This window comes from Narcine bancroftii, chromosome 6 (assembly GCF_036971445.1).
Source record: "Narcine bancroftii isolate sNarBan1 chromosome 6, sNarBan1.hap1, whole genome shotgun sequence".
NCBI classification, from domain to species: Eukaryota; Metazoa; Chordata; class Chondrichthyes; order Torpediniformes; family Narcinidae; genus Narcine; species Narcine bancroftii.
In genome coordinates, this window is record NC_091474.1 from 249421961 (window position 1) to 249436481 (window position 14521).

Consider the following 14521-nt stretch of genomic DNA (forward strand, 5'->3'; position numbering starts at 1 on the left):
GGCTGGCAGACCTGTAGTATTTTTCTCCCGTACCCTCCGAGGCCCCGAGATAAGGCACTCCTCCATTAAGAGGGAGACCGAGGCCATCATTGAGGCGGTACGGCACTGGAGACATTATCTTGCCAGCAAATTATTTACCCTGCTGACTGAACAATGTGCAGTCACTTTCATGTTCAATAACAAGCAGTGGGGTAAAACCCATATTCTGAGCTGAAGAATGGAGTTATTGGTCCCAATCCCCACTGCATGCACCTGTGAGAAACAGAAGTACCTTCACAGAAATTGCTCGAGACAAAAATTGAGAACAAAGAACATTTATTATACAACAATGCAAAGTTGGGTGCTTCCCCTTACCCTGGGAATACACACACACACTGGGGCTCACCCAACTTTTATACAGTTTATTTCAGTATAGAAGTACCCTCCCCCTTACATTCTTCTGCCTCCTGGATGAGTTTGGCATTAGGCAATCCTGTCTGCCTACGTGCTGTTTCTGTGAACTTGGAGGACCAGGGGGTATCCTGTCGGTGTCCCATCATGTCATTGTCCTTATTGTCCTTATTCACAAACCTGCCTTTGTCCTTATTCACACCTTCCCGACCCTCAGGGCTTACTAACTCTTATATGCAGAACTTGCTGACTCTGTCTAAGGCTAGAAGACCCTTATCTTATTCAGACTAACTTTACTTCCTACATTCTATTATCTATTATCTATCCTTTCATATTGGCTTTATTCATCTCTCATATTTTCATATTAGTTTTACTCATCTCTCCCACACCCAACTATGATATCCTGTACTGGTCCGGAAATCTCAATAAGCCTTTGGATGATCTGTCCTGAGGTACTTGCATGAGTGGCGCAGATAGACCATTTACAAGCCCCTCATAATAACCTCTGCCATCCTGTAGTCACCAGGTTCTTCCATTTCTTCAAAGCCCGCAACTTCCCCTATTCAGTTGAGGACATCTGGATGATGACCAGAAACTTCCAAGTCTGTGCAGAGTGTAAACCACACTTCTACCAGGCGGACAGGTCGCACCTGATTAAAGCCACCCGCCCCTTTGAGTGCCTTAGCAGGACCACTAGCTACAACCCCCAAGGGAACAGCCAGGTGAAAAGGAAGAACACCATCGTCAGGAAGACCATCTTCCTAGCCCTGAGTCAAAAGGCCTGCCTATTTCCCACTGGCAAGAGATCCTTCCTGAAGGACCTCCACGCAATCAGATCCCTCCTGTTCACCACCACCAATGCCACACCACATGAAAGGTTGCTAACCTTCCCCAGGAAGTCCACATTGGGAACCACGCTGCTATCCTGGTGGATGTCACCAGGGCCAGTCCTGCTCTGGAAGCCATAAGTCCGTCCCACTGGTTGAGAGGGTCCACCTCCCCCATACCAATCCCTAATACACCTGGATGGGCACGAGGTCACTGTATCTGACTGGGTCCTGGTGCACTCGGGAAACCCCGGGACTCCAACCAACCAACCAGTACATCCACTCCCCCCCCCCCCCACAATCATCCACCATGTACCATGTCATCCTATCCAAGCCCCCAGCCCAAATGTCTCAGTTCAAAAGCCAGACACACCATCCACTAACCATGACCAGACCATCCAGGAGTTAACAGCTGAGCCACAGCCAGGTCTATGACAATCATAACAATGGACGTGACTACTGGACAGATTGAATTTGTTATGGACATGGAACCCAATTAACCCTGCTGGATTTCTTTTAAAAGAAGGGGTGAATGTGGTGGAACCACTGGTAATACTGTTTGTATCTGTATGGCAGGTGCTCCCCTTGCCGATTGTACCTGTGGCCCCTTTGACCTTGATTCCCCAAATAAAGGTGGCAACACCATAACACCTCCTGCAGAACAAGCTCGGGTCTCGGGTCAGCAACATGAGATGTGCCTTCTGTTTATGGTAATAGAAGCCTATCAGTCAGGGAACATCTAGTCTTTGGAGATAGTGCATTAACTGGAAAACCAACATGGAGAGTTTATTCCTATGATATGCATTATCTTTTCAGAGAACTGTTGAAGGTTATGTGGAAAAGCGAGTGGGAAGTACATATGGACCTCCAAGTGGACGGAAAATGACTATATTTGTCGATGATATCAACATGCCAATTATCAATGAGTGGGGAGATCAGGTAAAATGTCTTTTGAGTTAGATTTGCTCCATGACAGTATCTCAGCTTGGTTAGAACACCTACCTGATACTGTGCTGCTCCCAACTATACATTCAATCTTGTATGATTTGTAGGTATATTACATATTGCCAGGAGCCTCTGAGCCATTGAATCTTCTCTGAATGATCCATTGCAACACTAAGATTCAAAGCAGCTATTATTATCACAAAATGGAAAAATGCCAAACATGAAAATGTTGAATTTATTCATGCGACATAGACATCAATGGCAAAACCAATTATTATTGCTATTCCTGTCTTTGAGAAAGTTGAGAAAGTTGCTTTGATCTGTGTATATATATATATATATATATATATATATATACACAGATCATAATGATATTTGTCATTTTGAGTAACTGCAATGAACTTGTTGACCTTTTCTTTCTTGCCAGTAAAAAAAAACGAGTGGTTGGATGAACTCAGTAGGTCAGGCAGCATCTGTTTCATCCGATGCAGGGTCTAGATACGAAATGTTGACTATCTCTTTTCTTTCACAGATGCTGGCTGACCTACTGAGTTTCTTCAGCAATTATTTCTTTGATCGAGAATTCAACACCTGCAGTCTTTTAAAGCATAAAATATTACAGCACAGCACAGTACAGCCCCTTTGGACCACAATGTTGTGACGAGCTATGTAAACTGACTCAACAATCTAAATCTTCCCTACCTCATAACCCTCAATATGTATTCACGAGCACGTCTAAGAGTCTTTTAATGTCCTTATTCTACCAGCCTCCACCACCACCCCTGGCAGTGCATTCCAAACTCTCTGTTTTCAAAACTATCCTCCTGATGTCTCCCCTAAACTTTCTTCCCCTCATCTTTGCAGTGAACTGGAATTCACTGATACTGTGTTGTGCTGAAGGCTGGCTCTGCCTCCTGGCTCTGCCCCATTTGCTCACATAAAATCCTGGTTTCCTGCCTAAACCCAGAACCCTTCTGAAAACCACTGTGAAACCCTACCCATAGTTATAAGCTAATAAAAGCATTTGTTCTCCCTCCAGTTGTGAGAGCTTTTATATGTGCTACAATTTTATTAGCTTAATCCCTAAATGATGGAAGCTACTCAAGCCTGCAATGCTGCTGATAGACCCTCTGTCCCCCGAAGCAGCTGAGGGGTTCACGTACTGGCTAGACTGCTTCCAGGCCTACCTGAACGCAACCAGAGACGTCTTCCATACTGATGAACTCAGGAGGTTTGCACGTTTCGAGGGTAGGAATGAAAGGGTACGCAGTCGTCGGGGACTGCACTGCATAGGATGCTGCCATCAAGGCGTTGAAGGTAAGGTACCTGAAGTCACAAAACGAGGTCCTAGCTAGGCAGTGACTCGCTCTATGTTGCCAATGGCCAGGAGAGACCATCGATGACTACCTGCTGAATCTGTGGACACTTGCCAAGAAGTGCAGATATGAAGCGGCAATGGGCCACATTCGTGAGGAGGAACAGATCCAGGACACTCTAGTCGCAGGGTCCACTTGAGGTACATGACCTGGCTAGCCATGTGAACTGGCCAAAGCATTGGAACAGGCCAAGTTCAAGAACGACGACCTCAAAGCCAGCAAGCTCGCTCACCCAGGTGACCTCTTCCAAGGACCGGCAGCTGCCACTTCCTGTGCTAGGGAGCGCTTCCTTGCTAGGTAGTGCTTTTTCTGCAGCTAGAACCAGCATCCCCGATCTCATTGCCCAGCTAAAGACTCAGTGTGTTCCAGCTGTGGCAAGAAAGGGGATTGGGCAAGGGTTTGCAGCACAATGGGAAGTCCGGGGAAGTCCGCAGCCTGCACCCGAGCCCACTTGCTGTGCTACACGCCGACGAAGGGAGGCAGTGGCAGTGAGGAAATGGTGTGAAAAGGCTCAGTGGCCATCTTGCCGTGACCCAAATTCAATCTTGGAGCCATCAGAGGAAGAGGAGGAAGGAGGGCAGCCATCTTACCGTGCCAGAGTCAATGCCATCTTGCCCATGCAGGGTAACCCAAGACGGTGGGGGCCACTCGAATGAGGTGTATGGAGTCTCTGGGGTTCTAGCCTCAATGGTCCTAGAGCAGGAAAGATATCACCAGCTCAACAACTCCATACTAACTGTGAAAGTAAACGGACATTTCATTGAATGCCTAATCGACACAGGCTCTACTGAAAGCTTCATAGACTCACAGACTGAGCAGGAGTATAACCTAAAGGTGTATCCTTCCAATTATCGCATATTCCTTGCATCCCATTCACATTCTACGCATATTCAACAACATTGTATAGTACATCTGTCGTTTGAAGGGGGGAAATTCTGTAAGTTTCGCCTGTATATATTTGATGAATTGTGTGCTCTGGTGTTGTTGGGTCTGGACTTTCTGTGTCACCTTAAAAGCATGACTTTGGAGTATTCTGGTCCCCTCCCCACCAGCCCATGGAGAGCACAAGTGGTAGTGGTAAAAGGGGAAATCAAGTCCAGGCTAGCAAATGACTATAGCCAAGCTATTAATCGGTGCACACTTCTGGACGCATACCCCTCCCTCGAATTTCGGACATGGTGAATGATATTGTGCAATATCAGATCTATTCGATCATTGACCTGAAAGCTACTTATCAACAGCTGCCAATCCATTCTGAGGACCATCCATATACAGCATTTGAGGCTAACGGACATCTCTATCAATTCCAAAGGGTCCCTTTCGGTATCAGTAACGGGGTTTCTATCTTCCAGAGCCAGATGGACAGAATAGTGGCTGAGTATGGGTTGAAGCCTACCTTCCCCTACCTCAATAACATCACCATCTGTGACCAAACCATGGAAGAATATGACACCAACCTCCAGAGTTTTCTCCATGCGGTGAAAGCCCTGACCCTCACTTAAAACTCTGACAAGTGTGTGTTCAGGACTAACCATCTGGCTATCCTTGGCTACATGGTGGAGAATGACATCATTGGCCGCGATCCCGATAGGATGCGCCCCATTCCCAGGATCACAAAGGCTTTAAGGAGATGCCTGGGGTATTTCTCATATTACGCCCAGTGGACCCCTCAATACACTGGTAAGGTTCACTCTCTCTTAAAAGCCACTAATTTCCCCCTTTTGGCTGAAGCCCAAACGGCTTTTAACTACCTCTGGAATCACATTGCAAATGCCAACATACATGCTATGGAGGAGTGTGGTGAATCTATGTCAAGCTGTCAGTCTACCACTCTGCCTAGCCATGCCTTACTAACATTGGACGTGTATTATCTCTAACACTTAAGACACTCCCCTTTGGTATAACTGTGTATGCAACCATTGTCTTTCATTATTGTACCATTAGTTTCTGCTAATAAAAGCCATGATTATGGTCTGACTACACCACCTTTGTCTACTTCATTAACATAGGAACAGGAGTAGGCCAAAAATGGCCCATCGAGCCTGCTCCGCCATTCAATACGATCATGGCTGATCCAATTTATGACCTAACTCCACCTACCTGCCTTCTCCCCATATCGCCTAATTCCTCTGTCATGTAAAAATTTATCTAACCGAATTTTAAATATGTTTAATGAGGCAGCCTCAACCACTTCCCTGATTAGAGAATTCCAAACATTCACTACTCTCTGGGAAAAACTATTTTTCCTCATCTCTGTCCTAAATCTACTCCCCCGAATCTTGAGACTGTGTCCTCTTGTTTTAGTCTCCCCGGCCAGCTCAAAAAACCTTCCTACATCTATCCTATCCATACCCTTCATAATCCTATATGTTTCTATAAGATCTCCTCTCATTCTTCTGAACTTGAGCGAATACAATCCTAGACGATTTAATCTTTCATCATAAGTCAACCCCTTCATCCCAGGGATCAACCTAGTAAACCTCCTCTGGACCGTCTCCAAAGCCAGTATATCCTTCCTCAAATATGGAGACCAGAATTGGACACAGTACTCCAGGTGCGGTCTCACCAGTACCTTATACAGTTGCAACATTACCTCCCTACTCCTGAATTCAATTCCTCTAGTGATGAAGGCCAACATTCCATTTGCCTTCTTAATAACTTGCTGCACCTGCAAGCTAACTTTTTGAGATTCATACACAAGCACTCCCAAGTCCCTCTGCACAACAGCATGCTGTAGTTTTTCACCCTTTAAATAATATTCAGCTCTTTTATTTTTCTTGCCAAAGTGGATAACCTCACACTTACTGACATTGTACTCCATCTACCAGACCTTTCCCACTCATCCAGCTTAACTCTATCCCTCTGCAGACTCTCCACATCCTCATTACAATTTGCTCTTCCACTCAATTTGGTGTCATCCGCAAACTTGGCTACACCACATTTTGTCCCTTCCTCCAAGTCATCAATGTAGATGATGAACAGTTGTGGGCCTAACACGTTAATCAAGCTCCTTCTCTCAAGTGAACCAAAGTATTCATTTAGGACCTTCCTCCCTCCTCTGCCTCCAGGCACATGTTGTCTCCTGCAACCTTCACCAGCTTTACCATCACTCCCATCATCTTTCTGTTTTCACCTTGTACATCGAACACCTTAGGGTTTTCCTTAAACCCTTCTCTTGCCTCCCTTTTACATCTCCTAAGTTCTTTCTTAAGTTCCTTCCTGGCTACCATATAATTCTTACGAGCCCTTCCTGTCTTTTGCTTCCAAAACCTTGCTTCTGTGTCTCCTTTCTCAGCTGTAGTGGTCTTGGATTTAGGCCATGCCAATGAAGAAGCTCCCATCACGATTTGCAGTGATAGTTTTAAGGTGATGGAGGAAAGCCAATACCATTTAGGGTATTTCTCCTATTTTTGCACAGCAAGTCATTGCCAGCTTAGAACTCTCCATCAATCCTATTCATTGATGCAACCCATCAAGTTCACTTCAGTTTTCCTGCTCTTCACCTACACAAGAAGAAATTTACAATCAAGGAGACGACAGGAGATGGGGTGTAAGGTCGAGTAAAGTCATTAAAGCTGTGAGGATGAGGAAATGAGTGAACGACTGTACCTCCTCCCACCCAACCCCTGTTCGAACTCCTTTCAATATGTCTGCTTCTTCATCTTTATCATGTTTGCTAAAATGACTTCTTACTGCTTAAAAAGTGATTTTCCCTCTCCCATAGTGGAGGGAATGTTTGATTGCATCTCATCTCTTTCTTACAACATTCTCCTCCCTGGATGGAGTAAGAACAGAGCCCCCTTTTCTTCCTCAGCTTTCACCATTCCCACTAGCGCCAAGTTTCCAACTCTTACATACACCAGCAACAGGGGATTCAACAAGTCCCCTTCAAAAGTGATCTTTCCTTTGGACACACAAAGCCACTTCAGTACAGTATTCCTCAAAGAGCTTCTTCTCTTGTGCTACTTCCTTACAATGGTCCCTGATCACACAATATGTTGTTTGTTTAATCTGTTGGTCACATGGTCTCTGCATCTGTGTTCCAGGGTCACTTTCTCTCTCTTCAGAAGTAGCAAAATGAGTACATGCTGTCCCAGCCTTTCTGCCCAAATCTCCAAAGCTTGCATAGTTTGCAGCTTGATTTGTTCTCTTGAACTGGGAGCACGTAATACCAACACGGGTCACCCTTTCCTTACAACATTTTGAAATAATTACTCTGTTTAGAGCTCCATGTCCCCATCCATCTCAACCCAATTACTCCCAATCATATGGAACATATTCTTATGGCACTTTCTCCAACTTTATACCAAATTCTCCAACTTTAGGGAGTATACTCTGTCTCTCTGTATCAGAACTGCCTATTTCTGCCTGTCATTATTTTGGTTCATTTTCTATTTGTTTAATTTGACCTGTTGTGCATGACTCGGAACCTTGCGCACACAATGTGCTTCTAACTTTAATTGGACCTGTTGTGCATGACTCCGAACCTTGCGCACACAATGTGCTTCTAACTTTAATTGGACCTGTTGTGCATGACTCCGAACCTTGCGCACACAATGTGCTTCTAACTTTAATTGGACCTGTTGTGCATGACTCCGAACCTTGCGCACACAATGTGCTTCTAACTTTAATTTGACCTGTTGTGGATGACTCCGAACCTTGTGCACACAATGTGCTTCTAACTTTGACAAACTGTCCCTTTTAACTTATTTGGAATCAATTCATCAAAGCTGTATCCTTTGCTTTATCCATACCTCCCCACCGTCTTAAAAGTAATTTGATTTTCTCTTTCCCAGATGTGATGCTGTGTCTTCCTGAAATAATAATAACCAAATCTCTTTCCTTTCTTTCAATCTTTTTATTAACATTTCATAATATACACAGCATAAGGAAAATTGAAATAACACAATTAAAATGGTCTGTCCGTCTACATAGCATAAGTGTCAAATATAAATTCCAAAGAGTGAAAATGCAACATATTAGAAATAATTTTTCTAACAAAGAAGATATAAATAAATAATTATATTTTATGTTAAAAAAAGCAACTAATCTACTAAAAAAAACTAACAAAAAACAATTGAGCAGCCTATCTGAGCATCTGTTAATTAGTTTAAAACAGCTCCATCCACACCTACAGATAACAGAGTTGGCAAGAATTATATTACATCTGGAAAGGAAAACTTAATTGATAGAATAACACCAGTTATATTCCATGAAAGTCAACAATAAATGGTTCCCATATTTCTTCAAATTTATTCGTTGTATCTAAAGTATGACTGCCAATTTTTTTTCTAGATTTGAGAAAGACGTAACACGAGAAAGCCATTGAAATAATGTAGGAGAATCTGAGTCTTTCCATTGAAGTAAAATGGCTCTTCCAGCTCATAGTGTACAAAAACCTATAACTCGATCTGCTGAAGTAGGCAAACATCCTACATCTGTAATTCCAAAAAGAGCAGTTAAGGGGTGAGGTTGTAACTGAATAACCAGTATCAATGATAGAGTTTTAAAAATATCTTTCCAGAATATTTCTACACGGGACATGAACATGAGACAATGAATCCACCTCAGTGTGGCATCTGTCACAAGTAGAGCTCATATTAGGAAAGATGCAAGTTAGTTTATCTTTAAACATATAAGCTCTGTGAACTATTTTAAACTGCATTAAAGAATGACATGCACAAAGTGAAGAAGTATTCTTCCCTATGTTTCGGGAGATAATGTTAGTTGAAGTCTGATTTCTATGTTTGTCAAATCTTATCCATGGGGAATGATCTCAAATTTAATATAAGAGTATAAATAGTACCAGTTCAACCCTTCTGTAAGGGTTTTAAATGGAACAAAGTGTCAAATAAATCTGGTTGTTGTAATGTTAGATAATTATACATTATAGTATTCAGGAAATGTCTAATCTGTAGAAATCTAAAAAATGTGCACATGATAAATTATATTTAGTAGAAAGTTGTTCAAAAGACATCAAACCACCGTCAGCGAATAAATCTACAAATCATGTCTCTTTACACAGATTCTTCCTGACATGCTTAAGTATGTCCAGCATTTTCTATTTTTATATAGAATGACTATATAGAAGGATCTTTTGTGGGGAAGGTCAGACCTGTACAAAAGGGACCGACTCCACTTGAACTGGAGGGGGACCAATGTGCTGGCAAGCAGATTTGCTAGAGCTGTGGGGGAGGGTTTAAACTAGTTTGGCAGGGGGGTGGGGATCAGAGTGTGAGAGCAGTGTCAAGGGAGCATGGCCACCTAGATAGGAATAATAACAATAAAATAGGTAGGATGGAGATTAGGGTAAAAGGTAGAAAAGAGAATATATGTGGGGGTCATTCTCTGAAATGCATATATTTTAATGCAAGAAGCATAGTGAACAAGGTAGATGAGCTTAGAGCATGGACAGATACTTGGGGTCATGATATTGTGGCAATTAGTGAGACCTGGCTACAGGAGGGGCAGGACTGGCAACTTAATATTCCAGGATACATTTGTTTTAGATGTGATAGATCAGAGGGTAAAAAAGGGGGAGGAGTTGCTCTGCTTGTTAAGGAGGACATTACTGCCGTGAGGTGGCAGGATGGTCTGGAGGGATCGTCCAGTGAGGCTGTTTGGGTGGAATTGAGGGGTGAAAGAGGCAAGAGGGTGCTAATAGGGGTGTATTACAGACAGCCAAATGGGCCAAGAGAATTAGAGGAACAAATTTGTAGGGAGGTAACTTGTATGGTAGTGATCATGGGAGATTTTAACTTCCCTCACATTGATTGGGATACCCACACAGTTAGAGGGCTGGATGGGCTAGAGTTCGTTAAATGTGTTCAAGATTGGTTTCTAAATCAATTAGTAGAAGAACCGACTTGGGACGGTATAATACTGGATCTCCTGTTGGGGAACGAGCTAGGTCAGGTATGGGACATTAATGTTGGAGAACAACTTGGGTCTAGTGATCATAACTCTGTTAGTTTTCGGTTAGTTTTAGGGAAGAGCAAAGAGGGGCCTAAAGTTGAGGTTCTGGATTGGAGAAGAGCAAATTTCGAAGGAATAAGAAGGGATTTGGGGAGTATTGAGTGGGACAGGATATTTTCAGGTAAGGATGTCAATGAAAAATGGAGGATATTCAAAAAAGAAATTTTGAGGGTACAGAATAGATATGTCCCAGTGAGGATCAAAGGAAAGGCTGGAAGTCATAGGGAGGCTTGGTTTTCGAGGAATATTGGAAATTTGGTTAGGAGAAAAAGGGAGGTGTACAAGAGGTATAAAGAGCAGGGAGCTGAGAGTTTGAAGGAGGACTACAAGGAGTGTAAAAGGAATCTTAAGAAAGAAATTAGAAAGGCCAAAATAAGGCACGAAGAGGCTTTGGCAGACAGAGTAAAAATAAATCCAAAGGGTTTCTATAGGAACATTAAAAGTAAAAGAATAGTGAGGGATAATATTGGACCCCTTGTAGATAGCGAGGGTAGGCTGAGTGAGAAGTCAGAGGAAATGGGGGAAATTTTGAATGATTTCTTTGCCTCGGTATTCACTAGGGAAAAAAATATTGAACCATTTGAAGTAAAGAAAAATAGTGGGGAGGTCATGAAGCATATAAGGAGGTAGTGATGGCTGTGTTGAAAAAGATAAAGGTGGCTAAATCTCCGGGACCGGACAAAATATTCCCAAGGACACTCAGGGAGGCTTGTGGACAGATAGTGGGGCCATTAACAGAGATATTTATGATGTCGCTGGTCACGGGGGTAGTGCCAAAGGATTGGAGGGTGGCGCATGTGGTTCCGCTGTTTAAGAAAGGGTCCAAATTTAAACCTGGGAATTATAGACCCGTGAGTCTGACATCTGTGGTGGGCAAGTTGATGGAAAGTGTTCTGAGGGATGGTATTTACAAATATTTGGAGGTTCAGGGATTGATAGGGAGTAATCAGCATGGTTTTGTCAGGGGTAGATCATGCTTGACAAATCTGATTGAGTTTTTCAAGGGGGTTACAAAAAAGGTTGATGAAGGGAATGCTGTGGATGTTGTCTATTTAGACTTTAGTAAAGCTTTTGACAAAGTTCCCCGCAAGAGGTTAGGAAAAAAGGTGGAGGCATTAGGTATAAATAAGGAGGTAGTGAAATGTATTCAGAAATGGTTGGATTTGAGGTGTCAGAGAGTAGTGGTAAAAAATTGTTTGTCCAATTGGAGGCCAGTGACTAGTGGAGTTCCTCAGGGATCGGTCCTGGGTCCACTATTGTTTGTTATATATATTAACGATCTGGAAGTAGGGGTGGAGAGTTGGGTAAGCAAGTTTGCGGATGATACAAAGATTGATGGTGTTGTGGACAGTGAGGAAGATTACTGTAGATTAAAAGGTGATTTAGAAGGCTGGAGGTGTGGGCTGAGAATTGGCTGATGGAATTTAATACAGATATATGTGAGGTGTTACATTTTGGAAAGGCAAATCAAAATAGGTCATATGCATTAAATGGTAGGCTATTGAGATGTGCAGAGCAACAAAGGGATTTAGGAGTGATGGTAAATAGTACCCTCAAGGCTGATACTCAGGTAGATGGTGCGGTGAAGAAGGCATTTGGAATGTTGGCCTTCATAAATCGGAGTATTGAATTCAAGAGTAGGGAGGTTATGATGAAATTGTACAAGGCATTGGTGAGGCCAAATTTGGAGTACTGTGTACAGTTTTGGTCACTAAATTATAGGAAAGATATAAACAAAATAGAGAGAGTGAAGAGAAGGTTCACGAGACTGTTGACAGGATTTCAAGGTTTGAGTTACAGGGAAAGGTTGTGCAGACTAGGGCTTTTTTCTCTGGAGCGTAGAAGATTGAGAGGGGACTTGATAGAGGTGTTTAAGATTTTAAAAGGGACAGACAGTAAATGTGGATAGGCTTTTTCAATTAAGAGTGGGGTAGATTCAAACTAGAGGGCATGGTTTAAGATTGAAGGGGGAAAATTATAAGGGGAACATGAGGGGAAATTTCTTTACGCAAAGGGTGGTAGGGATGTGGAATAAGCTTCCGACAGACGTGGTCGAGGCGGGATCATTGGTTACATTTAAGGATAGACTGGATCGTTACGTGGAGAGGAGTAAGGCCGAACTGGCCTGTTCTATGCTGTAATTGGTTATATGGTTATATGACTTTTTATTTTGAATCTGTGTTGGTGCAGAGAACCACATTTATTCCAATTTATCAAGTGTTGTCAGATGTTAAAACATAGGTGATTCTAAGAATTAACTTGTCCTCTTTCTTTCAGATTACCAATGAAATAGTACGTCAGATGGTAGAAATGCATGGAATGTACAATTTGGACAAACCAGGAAACTTTACTAAAATTGTTGATGTGCAATTAATGGCTGCAATGATCCATCCCGGGGGTGGGCGCAATGATATTCCTCAGCGGTTAAAGCGTCATTTCTCAATTTTCAACTGCACACTGCCCACCAATACTTCAATTGACAAAATCTTTGGTAAGCTCTGGCTTGAATCTATAAGATCACTTTGGGTAGCCAGTGCGATAGTTTCTCTGTTGAATGTTGAGCTTATCATAAATATACTGTGCTACTAAGTTTAATGCAACTTTCCTGTCATCTAGAACTTAAATTGTGGCTGAAAATTTCATCTATTAATGGGTCAAAGCAGCAATTAATCCAAGTACAATCTGAGGAGATCAACGTGGCCACATGACTTTAAAAATAATATTGGATTTAGTTTAAGACCAGTGGTAAACAGAAGCTTTGTTTTTGTGGCTCAACAGATCTTTCCTATCTTAAACAGTAGAAAATTGCTGAGAGGAGGTTACATTTACATGGGTGTCCATGGAAGAGCTTAGAGACAACACTTTCCTTATTCTAATATATCCTAATTTCAAAGTATCATCTTCCAAAGCGTGAGCTACGATATCTCGAATTTCAGTTTCTAATCCAACAGATCAAACTCTATGGCTGTTACTTTATGTAGTTTTAATTCATCACTTCTCGGCCTTTTGGCTAAGATCAAGTGTAGTATGTAGTTTTAATTCATTGATAAAACAAATAAACATTTGCATAGCTTCACATTAAGACTTTCATAATGATGAATAACAAATCATTTACTGAATAATAAAGATATATAGAGATACTCCAACTTTAAAGAGTAATTTAAGGAGATGCAAAAATTCAAAGAAAAAGTTTTCATGATAGATTTCCTTCACATCCTGTAGAATAATGAGCAAGTCATTAGTGTCTTAGCGGATATTATGACATATTACATCATAGTCACTCTGGTAACACTACAAACAATAGTTCTCTTAAAGAGATAGGAACAAAATTAACTAAGTTAAAAATTCAAGGTTTTAACCTTTACATTCCAGCCCCCAATTATTATAATAGACATTATGGCTAATATAATAATTACTATTACAAATGCACAAAGTAAATCTAGTAAGTATAAGATTAGAAATCAAAACTTTCAGCTTCCTGTAAAAGACAGATTTTAGTAATAGGTCTATTTAAGTAACCAGTCTTGGTTTTAATCCGCACTTGCCAAACAAAACTTTTCTTGTCTGGAACTGTATTCACAATTTTCCCTAGTAACCAAGAATTTCTTGGTGAAGAATCGTCCAAGATAATTACAATATCTCCACATACAAAATTCCGTTTAGCTTCAGACTATTTGTGTCATTCTTGTAATAACAAAAGATATTCTTTCGTCCATCTTTTCAAAATAAATCTGCAATAAATTGCACTTGTTGTTTCCATCTGTGTCTTACATAAATCTCTTCTTTTTGAAATTGACCTGTTTTCTCATGTATGCATCGAACAATCCATTCAGAAATATGAAATTCCTTAGCTAAGAAAATTGGATGTTTCTCTTCTTCTGGCATTATTGCTTTTTCCAATCTTCCTCCTACTCTCAAAACATCATTTACAAGAATTGGATTTAGCTTGTAAACATGACTTGTTTTCTAACATTCAGATTCTTCTTCAATTTTGATGTCTTTTTCAAA

At 41.6% G+C, this 14521-nt stretch overlaps 1 protein-coding gene and 1 pseudogene across 1 annotated transcript in view; both read left to right on the top strand.

Moving 5' to 3' along the window:
* LOC138737388 (dynein axonemal heavy chain 8-like) overlaps window positions 1–14521 on the top strand; it is a 397732-nt gene that overhangs the window by 87941 nt on the left and 295270 nt on the right. Inside the window, exons 11-12 of the mRNA XM_069888135.1 lie at window positions 2034–2156; window positions 12791–13004. Coding sequence (XP_069744236.1) covers window positions 2034–2156; window positions 12791–13004 — 337 coding nt within the window. The remainder of the gene's footprint in view (window positions 1–2033; window positions 2157–12790; window positions 13005–14521) is intronic.
* On the top strand, window positions 13504–13578 carry LOC138737787 (U2 spliceosomal RNA; annotated as a pseudogene).